This window comes from Echiichthys vipera (genome assembly GCF_963691815.1).
Source record: "Echiichthys vipera genome assembly, chromosome: 17".
Taxonomy (NCBI): domain Eukaryota; kingdom Metazoa; phylum Chordata; class Actinopteri; order Perciformes; family Trachinidae; genus Echiichthys; species Echiichthys vipera.
Window position 1 is genome coordinate 23,809,707 of NC_139842.1, and position 12,020 is coordinate 23,821,726.

General features: G+C 42.9%; 1 protein-coding gene across 1 annotated transcript in view; it reads right to left on the minus strand.

Moving 5' to 3' along the window:
* LOC310960007 (microtubule-associated serine/threonine-protein kinase 1-like) overlaps positions 1-11,585 on the minus strand; it is a gene marked incomplete at both ends in the record, with an annotated part of 58,750 nt that extends 47,165 nt beyond the window's left edge. The window contains one exon of the mRNA XM_083931581.1: positions 11,547-11,585. Within this exon, the coding sequence (XP_083787707.1) occupies positions 11,547-11,585 (39 nt within the window). The remainder of the gene's footprint in view (positions 1-11,546) is intronic.
* Positions 11,586-12,020: the final 435 nt, after the last annotated feature.

Here is a 12,020-nt window from a genome sequence, read left to right on the forward strand (position 1 = left end):
ACAGCATCATTAAACCTTTTTAAGACCTGGTACAAAAAAGAGAGAGCGGACCCCGACGGGTCTATGGTCCAACCAATAACTTAGCAATCGTGGCGAGGTTCTGGATGCTATCAGTGTTTATGCTAAACTTGGCAGCTTTGTCTTGGATTTGGAGAAGTTTAACTGTGGCAACCCCAGCCAAAGTCATTATCCATGATACTAGTACTTGCTCTACACTGTAATATTCTTCACTAAGGATCATCAACTGGGGATGGTGCTAACTTTTTGTATGTCCTTCAGCAGGTTAATATATGTGCCCATCAAGTGATTCTATGAAACCCCTCTGACAACTAGAAACTAACTAAACTAAACTATTAAAAAGACTACTTGAAATTATGTTTTCAACCAACTCATGCAAGTAATGCTAGCTACTATAGCTCACTAGCTAAAGCTGATAAAACCTGGAACCCGAACCAGGTACATGAAATCAAAGATCCATTGTTTTTTAAATCTACTAAGCATTTTAAATGGTAATCCTGTCACCATTATCATTGCAAATGGCATGTGATAACGGAAAGCATGTAGTAACATTAGCTCAGAGACATATAGGCTACATGCAGTTAGATGCTGCATGCAGGTTTGTGAGATGTGTCTCAGCTTCCGCCATCTTGGAAAGGGCTTCAGACCTTTCAATTCAATTCAATTCAATTCAATTTTATTTATAGTGCCAAATCATAACAAAAGTTATATCAGGACACTTTCAAAACTAGGTAAAGACCACACTCAATGACTTATTTATGATTTACAGAGACCCAACAATTCCCCCGTAGAGTACGGTGGCAACAAAAACCTTCCCTTTAACAGGCAGGAACGTGTAACAGACCCAGCTCTGTGGACCGTTCTGACCATAGACTGAATGTAAAGACTCAAGAAAAAGGGAGACTCGCTAAAGCTATCTTATGTCAGTATTTAGTCATTATGATATATCAGTAAGATGCTGAAAATGATGTTTGTTACTGTATGTTATTCAAGTGGTAACCTCAGGGCTGAACTGCAGTTTCTTGAACGGCCACTTGAGGCTCCAAGCCAGTCAACCCCCATAGACCTCAGTGTTAAAAAGACCCAACTTTAAAGCAGAAAACATATTTACAGCCTGGTACAAAAAAAAACTTTTTTGGTCTCTGTAGCTAATTTACCTGTTCATGATAACTGTACAGGGGGTGATGTCTTTAATTTAAATGAACCTATGTAATAGTGGACAGACCTCCTGCCTCGATAGACATACAAGCCTTAAGAGAAGTGACTACCCTGTTTCATCTATGTACACGCACACACACACACACACACACACACACACAGACACACACACATATACATATATATATGTATATTCTTAAGTATCTGTACGAGCACTACTATCTTTAACAAAAACCTTTATTTTGTGAAAAAAAACAGTGATCTAAATGAGAGAACAGTGTTCACTGTGTCAGAAGAGAAGATTTCAACAATGTTTTCTTCTATAGGATTCAAAAATGAACAGGAAGTGTAGAGGACACAGCTTTGAATGACTTCAGCACATCTGCTCCCACAGGACATCACTAGTTTCTCACACTGCTCTGGTTTGATCTGGGTCCATTCTGACTCAGTCTCTTCCACAGTTCACTAACTGGAGTGGGTTTCATAGGCATTACTTTGTTGCCAAAGATTTTCCAGAGATTCTCTATGGGGTGTAGATCTGGACTCTGGTCTGGACATTTCATTGTTTCAATATTCTTAGCTTCAAGGAACTTCTTAACCTTTGCAGCTGATTGGGAGACAGTTGCAGTGAAGTGTTGAATGGTGCTGAAGGAGGTTCACATAAACATTTGCATTCACTCTGCCATGGAGCTGTACAAGAGACCCAACTCCTGCTGCAGAAAACATCCCCAAACCATGACACTTCCTCCTCCAGAGTTAACTGACTTCTTTACACACTTTGGGTTCAGTCTTTCCTCAGTCCTACGCCCGACATAATGTTTCCATCAGACCCAAATAAACTGAACGTCCTCTCATCACTGAAGTCACTCTGGACCAGTTCTCCTCTGTCCACACAACAGGCTCCTCAGCAAAGGCAAGTCTAGCCTTTTGATTCTTTCTGCTGACGAGAGGTTTGGTCACTGCAGAGTGGGCTTTCACGCCAAATTGTCTAAAATGTGGAGACACTGTGTGCAGAGACAGATCCTTGCCCTGTTCAAAAACTGAACTGGAGACCAACTCCAGCTGCAGTGTTGAACTGATTCCCCATTGAGAGTCTTGTCATCATCCTGTTCTCTGGTGCACTTGTTACACGTGGACGACCAGCCTTTTTGAGGGACTTAAATGAATCTGTGTCCTTGTAAAGTTTCAATCTTCTTGAAATCACAGAGTGTGAATACCCAACCTCTCTCTGATGGTTGAGAGGGTCATTCCTTTGGCCTTCACCTGGACAACCTGCTGTCTCAGGGTTTCAGTCTCCTTAGAGCAGCTCGCCATCTTACAAAGTAACCAGGAGAGCTGCAGATAAATAGGGGGTGTCCAACAATTAAAGAAATTGTCACCAGTTGCAGATTAACACCAATAACTGGGAGGGATCTGAAAGTGTTAGCTAAATTTGCTAACTGTTTTTTTTTCACTAAATAAAGGTTTTTGTTGAAATGACTTGGTTGATTAAAAAAACATGCTAGTACAGCAGTGGTATAGCCACAGTGGATATTCTATCAAATTATGAACAATAAAATAAATACTTTGTTCTCAAATTTTGATCTCCACTGTATGTGTGTGTATGTATGAAGTTAGTTAATTGAAAAGTGGTTAATTCCTACAAAGTGAACTCCGGGCTTTGTGGTTCTTGGGCCCTGTGGTTCTTGGGCCCTGTGGTTCTTGCGCCCTGAAGAAGTTGCGCAGCTGGTAATCCAGAATAACGAGGTAATAAACTTGAGTTGAAGTTATCTTGGTTAACTTTGCATGTATGCACATTATGCATTTGCATCTGTGTTTGTTCAAAACCAGGCTGTTCATTTCTGACACTGATATAAGCCAGGGCACCCTCCCCTCTCTTTCTCTTTCCTTCGCTCTCTTTCTCCTTCTCTCCTTCCATCTCCTGAGCCCAGATGGACAGAGTACATTCAGCAGCAGCAGACATTCACTGCACCGAATGAAAACAGTGTGAGCACAGCCAGATCTTATGCCAGCACAGCCTGGCTCTTTACAAAACAGCGCACGCTGAGATAGAGAGCGAGGGAGGGAGGGGGTAGAGGGTGTAAACAAGGGTGGAGTAGAGGATGAGAGCGGAGGGGGGAGGGGGAGAGGATCATGCCCAGAGCCTTACCCTTGAGTCTGAGTATTGTGGCCTTCAGCACCGTGTGTGTCTGTGTGTGCCAGTGTGTGTCAGATGTGAGCCATCACACAGAATATAGCCGCAGTTGCAATTAATGCATTAGCCGCCTCACACCTTCTCCTGTCACACGCAGGGTAATGTTGTTAAGGTGCTGTTAGCTTCGCATCGACCGCCTTCTAACCATAGTCAATGCAATTATTAACCTTCAGATAACCATTGTGTGTGTGTGTGTGTGTGTGTGTGTGTGTGTGTGTGTGTGTGTGTGTGTGTGTGTGTGTGTGTGTGTGTGTATCTGCTGCTATCTCCACTGAAGCACAACATACTGCATGTATTGTAGTGCAGTGCTCTGTATTACAAGGACAAACCTGTGAGTGTTTTTATGTAGTCAGTCACCATCCATAAGGTTAAATCTATGACATGGATCAGAAATACCTCCAGAGGAGCTAGCTAAGTAGTTAGACACTGCAATACACCAAACACGCACTTGATAGGAAGAATAGAAAATAGTCTTTATTTCTTCAAAAGGCCAGTCACAAGCTACACAGATAGTCTACTGCATGTCCCGAGGGTTTATGTGTTAACAGAGACAAATCTCTCCTTAAAAGGACAACTGAATATTCAACCTATTGATCTCTCCTCACTTTGTCCTTCATTGATCAGGCTAATTGACCCTGAGCCGTCAGAGCCGAGGAGACGATGACTTACAAGAGCGAGATGCATCAGGAAAGGCTTCCTGCTGATGAGGAGGCTTAACTATACAACCAAGACCTGACCAGACCTTACAGTTACAGTGCTATTAAAGCGAGGGGGTTTGTCTGCGGACTGCATGACGGGGACTTAACTTGAAGTTGTCCAGATCACACAGAACCCCATAAGAGGTCAAAATTAGATGTTATTGGCAAGCTGGCCGAGCGGACAAGACTGAAATGAATCTGTGCAGACCTCGAAACAGAAACATCTCCATGAAAGCACTGCTTTCACCAAACAAGCCGGCCTAAAGAAAGTCATTTTCAGGACCGAAACGTTGCAATGAAAGAGTTTGTTCCAACAGAAGTTTCACTTAGTGACATGTAGAGAGGCTAGCATAGCTCCAGCATGAGACAGGGACACAAGGAGGGCCAGACCATGGGTTAGCTACGGATGGGGCAGCAAAAGGTACAGAGGCCACCCGGACCTACTGAGTGGAACCGTCTCTCCCCGCTGCTGCAGCTACCAGCCATACGGCTGCCAGTGCTGTGTCAAAGACTGTTTCCCCATCAAGATGTGTTTCCTTAACCAGAACCAAACCTTACGACCTAACCTTAACCACAGAGCGGGTGTTATCATTTTATCAGGAGGGAAATGTTATTGTTAATGTTATTAACAGGGGAACACACTTTGGCATGACACCGTGTGTGCCTGCAACTCTGTGACCAGAATAAACTAAACTAAGGTAAATTAACTTACCTGAACGAAATTGGACTGACACATTAACTCAAACAAAACTATAATGACTGATCAGGTAGGTTATGTTGCGTTTAACATTCAAACTAAACATAGAGGCATTCACAAGGACAGCTATACATTCTCTTGCTGTTAATAACATCTGTCGTCATTATAGCAACCGCAGACTCACACTTTCACTGAAAGTGTGCAGTTAACGGGACACTCGTTAAACCCAAACAGCAGTCAGGAGAGAAAACGTCCGTCAGAGCAGTCTTCTAGTTTGCACAGTTTCAGGAGAACTGCAGTGGATTCAACCCGGTCCACTTGACATCGGGTCGGTGCATGACAGTGTTTCTGAGGCTGGCTGTTGGCTGCTGGCTGCTGGTGTCTGTGCTGACCTTTCCTATACTATCCTTAACATAAACATTAACCTACTCAGTCACACATAACCCTTGGTCTTACTTTCCTGTCCCTCAAACTACATCACAACTGCATGTTCATCAGCCCAAATTCAAACGTTTTTTCAGGGGAGAAACCTCCGAACCCCCTGTCTGAAAAGGACTCTGACTTCTGGGCTACAGCCCGGGATGTTTTCACTCGCTAGCAACGCGCGAGCTCCACATCATGTCCTCCCTCCTTCACGTCTACCCAAGCGCCACACCTTCACTAAACCAGAGTATTTCCAGTAAGTGAGAATGCGTCTGACCCAGAGAAGCCCCTGTTGTGTGCTGTATGTGTTTAAGACAGAACTATTATTTATTTACTACTACTTTAAGGTTAATATGGGAGAATGAGCAGAACAGTGCCATCTAGTGTCTCAAGATCGTAGTCGCAACAACAAAAAATAATTCCAGCATTCGGGTTGCCAGGTTCGTTGCAGAGTGTGTCAGTGATCAGCCTGCGCCAAGTGATGAATAATTCAGGGTAACAACTCATTTGGACTAATCTATGAATTTGACAACAGTATTTAACGTTAGTCAGTCTTTGACTGAGTGGTGTGTAATCCAACAGCTAGCTCTTAACTCAAAATGATTCTTCCTTTCTGTAGCCTGATGGTCGTGAGCAGAGCAGCAGCTTCCACAGCAGTGACAGTGAGGCTGAAGGCAGATGGAGAGATGGAGAGACTGAGGTTTGCACAAAGATAGCAGTCAGGCAGTTGTGTGGTGATAATGAATACAGAGATGGGTAAACTGACAAATACACAGTTGAACCACCTAGCTGCACCCAACAGCCAACCCTGGCAACCCACAACGCCCAACGCTATTGGCTGCTACAATGGAAACAGAACGGGACAGAAAGTCATTGTCAAGCCCGTCAAATTTAAAAAAACAAATTAATTCAGACTAAATACTTTCATTCTGTACCCATCAAAAGGCCCCGTGGATGTGTTACATATATTTTTTTAATTTAGCCTTTAATATAGATTCTACATATTCAACCTTTAAATCTAAGAGAGAACTATTAGATTGATTACCATTAAATTTGGTGCAAACATCCAAATTCCCCTGGATGAATTGTAATAATCTTTAAGATTAAAATCTGCAGACCTGACCTCAGTATCCTCAGCGGTAACTATGGGCCTGGGACACCAAGCACAGAGCATATTTAGGCATGGATTTTGTAAGTCTTTAGGAACTTTTGCAGTTACATAAAAAAACAAGACTGTTTTGCATAAATAGCTTATTTAGAACTAAGTACAAAGAAAATCCAAATTCATGTAACATATTGGTGGGATAGAGCAGACGGCTGTGGCTCTTTTGTACCTGAATCCAGAACTGTGAACATCTGCTCACTGTCTGTCTGATGTCCCTCTGCGGGGCTCTTTAATGTGCAGACATGTCTAGACAATAAAAAGAACCAGTTGGCACATTAAACAAAGTGCAGCCGTCCACTGGTGCCTGAAATAATAAATGGGCACCATGAATATGATGCTTCCCTTCCTCACATGATGTCTTTCTCTGCTTCAAGGTTGCACACAGCAAACAAGAACATGCAGAATTGTAATTCAGAGTCTAAACTGTGCGGACGGTAGATTATATCCCTGTGCTACAGTGGCTCAATTATCAAATCCTCAGGTGACGTGGCCTTTATTAACCCAGTAAAAACTCCATTAAAGTAGTCCTCTGTCCCCGTCGCTTTATTATAATTCTTAGTTATCAGTGTCGCATAGTTTCTTGCTGAATTTACCCTCATGATCCTCAGTTCTACTTTAATTTGTAAAAAGGTGAGAAAGAGACAACTCATTTCCCAATTTCCAATTTAGACTTTGTCAGCAGTCATTGTGCCAGGAGACCAGAACATCGGTCTGCTTCTGAATCTGCATGTGAGCCAGTCTGGGCATTTCTGCAAACTCAAGAATAAGCAGACAATATATCATTGAGGGAATGTATATTCGCTACTTATATAGCACCTACGACAGCTCTCTGAAGCCTGAAATCTCTGTGACTTATTTCTCCTGTGGTGTAATTACGGTGTCAGAATGCCACACGTATTGCTCTTTGCATGGCTGCATTTCCCACGTCACAGCATGTGAAGAGATTGTTTGAAAGAACATTGTCTGAGACTGGCGTGTAGCTAGGTTTAGAGCCTTCTGAGCCCCGTTAATGAAGTGTGGTGGTGGTGATGGGTGACTGACAACAGATGGGAGGCTCTGTCACAAACATGACATGCCCACCGATCACAGATTAGAAAGCAACACAATTCCACAGTCCATTTGCTCCCTTCTCTGACAGGAACGTGGCTCTTTTTATCCAGGTTTAGCTTCATCCTCTGGGGGAGTGAGATGAGGTCTGAGCTTCTAAACAATCGTCTGATTCCCTTTGATCCGCGGCTGTCACATGTAATGTATCTGGTCTATGTACGAGCATATTGCCTTAAGATCACTTTGTGTTTACAGACACAGATTCACGTTGGGCTTCTTAGAATCTAACCTGCAGATGGCCTATTTCTGTCAAAGCAGATTCACTTTGACAACTAATAACCTTTATGGATGTACTTTTTATGTACTATGCGTGTGTGGTTTCCTCATGTTATGAGTCCCTCTGGATTCATCATTTGTTAATACACTCATCCTTAGGCAGGAATGTACAGTACAGAGATGCAATTATGTTGAAATGAATAAAAACATAAACCATATTTGCATTAGTTTAATCCAAACATTTATCTTAACCAGTAGACAGGTGTTAGTTTACTTGATGAAAATAATCATAATATGGTTTATGTGGGATGCTATTCCTCAGCCACTCTGCAGAGTGAAGTCAGCTACTCTGCTAATCAGTGAATCAATCGACCATCTATCTATCAATCCACTCAGACAGCCATTCTAAAAGCCTGCGGCTAAACATGTCAATACAGGTATATACCAATAACTGATACTTAAAGTGTCATTCCGGGGTAAAATCATCCCATGGTCTTTTTCAACATTTTTTTGTACAACAGCTATTAACAAAAAAATCTGGGAGAGTTGCTAACAGCAGAATGTGGCTACCACTGATTAGCACTGTGAACGCATTTAAAAAACTGCTTTTTTAACCACTAATACTGCTCATGATAACATGCCGAACTCCGTCTACTGTAGGTAACACACGGACTATGGATAAGTACCTCATACAACCACACTCCAAAAAAGCTGAACCATCACTTTAAAGTCCAGTGAATGCTGTCTCCTCACACCTTTCTCCACCATATGACAAACCTATAAGAGGTCCTTTGCTGTTGTGTCCTTCAAGTTATCTTGCCTGCACTAAAGGAATAAAAAAGCACCAGTAATAATGAAATGGCATTAGCTGAGGGGCTTGCCTATAAAGCATATTGCTGCTCTGTAGAGATGAGCCGGCCTGTCCAATCATTTTGTGGACACGGCAAAAGAAAAATGATGGGGAGTAGGCTCGGAGACGAACAATAGGGATCAATCAATGATTGTCAAGCTGCCAAGAGGCAGTGACCACACCAGCCATCATCTCCTGACTAACTGGCTTGGGTTTGACAAATGGAAAAGGCAGAGGGGCTGGTGGGTGTCATGCATACTAGATGGCCTGGTGCTCATTATTGCTGTGCAGCCATTTACCTTATTTCTACGTAATATGTGAACGTCATGTCTGCGAAAACAATGACTTGTCAAGAAAAGTAAAAGTCCAGCTGTTTGAACTTGTCTAAACTTGCCTAATGTTATCGGACCGAATGGATTAAATTCTGAGAGTTAAACGATTCATTTCATGCGGATTGTGACGTTCAAAAACCATATCCACTGGTTTACATACATCCCTTTTTTATTTATATATTTTTTGTATTTTTGGGCCCCATGGCATCATGTAACAGATATGGTTGTTGTAATCCCATTGCTTGGACACTATGTCAAATTGGCTTCACATCCCAGCAGTCTTCCTGGGGGCCTGGTTCATATAAAACAAACTAAAAGTGACATCCTGTGAGAATCAGCACTTATGCTAGCATGCTAGGCTAACTAGTTTCCACTTTCTGGATGGAATAACACGAAGCATTCTCCAAAATGTTACATGTTGTAAAGGGACTTTCAGCTAAAATGTCTAACAGATAATATCAAACACTATGTTGTAAAAGGGATAACTTGTGCCAGCATTAAAGGGCCTTTTATGAATATGCCATGCGGTCAATAAGATATCCAGAGGCCTGAAGCTTAGACGCTGTTTCCAATTGTTAAAAAAAAGGAAACAATTGCTGCATCATCATAAAAGGTTATATTTCCTTACACAAAAAGTGTGTATCTTTTCATATAGACGACATTCTTTTATAGCAATTTCATACTTATCCAATAAAATTATGATTCGTTTTTAAATACAAACTACATATGTATGTGTGGCAGCTAACAAAATGCAGCATCACTGAGTGGAGCAGGCACAAAGATTTCATGTTAGTCATGTTGAAGCAATGCATCATGGGTGTGACCCCTGACCCCAACTGCAGGGGAGCGGGGTGTGTCACCATATGGTACTGAGAGAATGATTGTGTGTGTGTGTGTGTGTGTGTGTGAGAGAGAGAGAGAGAGAGCAAGAGAGAGAGAGAGTGACGGTTGGGATGATGAGACCCAGGGGAATCACACACACGCATACCCACACCCACCCCACACACACACACACACACACACACACACACACACACACACACACACACACACACACACACACACACACACACACACACACACACACACACACACACACACACACACACACACACACACACACACACACACACACACACACACACACACACACCAAATCATCCAGCCTATCTATAAAATGCCAGTGACTTTGTGAGTCTGACTCTATGATGATTAATTCCCTTGCAGCTCCTGTCATACACCACAGCAGCAGAGCAGTGAGCGGAGCCATGGGGATGATGAGACATGAAACCATCAGCACACCTCTCTACTAATCCTCCTCTGATTCCTTTATACCCTCTTCCTCTCTGTTCACAGTAATGGGGGTCAATTTTCCTCTGAACAGCTCAGAGAATTGTTCTTTTTTTTTTTTTAGCACAGTTACCACCTTATCAAAGGAAATAAATGCACATACACTTGCACGCACACATGCCCGCGGGAGGTTGCTCTCCGCCCGGCCTGCAGGCTGCTCATCTTCGCTCAGTTCACTTCACTGAATCACACAAAGATGGAGGGGGGTGTATGACCCGTGGCTAAGCAGGCTGCTTCATAATGGATGAACGCAGTCATTGGAACACGTCATATCAGTATGCATGAGTGACGATTCATTAGCAGCATTTGGTAAAAGAGACTGTACATAAGCGAGACTAAATCCAAATGATCCTTAAGGGATCCTTACAGTGATGAGACGAGAGCAAAGGTACAATTCTAAATGTCATGTGACGTGTATTTAAAAAATATATATGTGGTCACTTTGGTACAGTGCACTGCAGACACACTGTGACCCCATTAGAGGCATATAAGAATACCTTCTGATTTGTCTTTTCTCAACTCCTTATGATGACAGTTTATTTTCAGCTGAAATCAGAGTGGAAACACCCGGCTAAATTCATCAATTACCATCTGAGGAAAATGACCGGGCAACTATTTTAAGAACCACAATTAATCATTAAGTCCATTTTTTAACAAAAATGCCAAGCCTTCGATGAGGTTCCAGCTTCTCTAAGGCAAGGGTTTGCCAGTGTAACATTAAAGTAAAGTGACTATCTGGCCGAACAAAGAGAAGCTGTTGGATGACATCACATTTGGGCTCTGGAAAACTCTGATGTTTTACAGATCAAAGAAAGAACTGATCAATCAAGAGAATAAGCAGATGAATTGATAGTGAACTTAATGAACTGCTTTGTATAAAGCAAGTAGTTATACTGCTGTTCTTTACAGCTGGTTCCATTATTTTTTGTGACAGGATAAGAGCCAATAATTATTATGATGTAAGCCATAAAATCAGCTTAAGAGTCTCCATGGAAATATTATCGTGATATATCCTGAGGTTAGACTTGGCACCATAAGGATTTCTATTATAATGTTGAGCCATAAAAGCCAAACTGAAAATGACAGTAACTTCATTAGGATTGCACACACAGGCCTGTGGACTTAGTGTAAGGACATGGTGTCAGTGTGGCCTACAGCTGGAAACAATGGCAAATGTTTAAGTAGAGTAAGAGACATCACAGGATGATGATGATGATGATGATGATGATGATGATGATGATGATGATGAGGATGATGATGATGAGGATGAGGATGAGGATAATGAGGATGATGATGACGTCCAGCCTGCTGTCCGGCCGAACCCGCGAACCAACTCACCTGCAGCCTCCGGCGCCGGATTATCCCCGAGTCATCCATGTCGTAACGAAGAGCGGCGGGGCTCCTGGCGGGGGATTCCCCTTACTGAAACAATCTCTCGACCCCTCACTAATCTGTGTTTTGACCCGGTGGGGCTGCGGCTTCCACCGGAACTGCACAGCAGCAGTCCTGGCGCACTCTCATCCAAAGAGTCACACACAGTGTCAGAAAAAATACACAAACAAAACCAAAACGTCTGTGAATGTTTGCGACAATGTGTCTCTCAGCCCCGGCACTTCTGCCCTGTGTCCTGTGTGTCAGGGCCGCCGGTCATGCTGCTGTCTCTGCCGCCTGCGCTCCCTCTCGGAGCATCCTTGACATTTTGCCAGAGGTTTGTGCGCTTTGATCCTGTCCCGCCGAGCGACCCGAGGCCTGAACAATCACTGCAAACACAGGGTAGGCTGTATGTAGGCGGAGGCGAACCCAAGTTCTTCT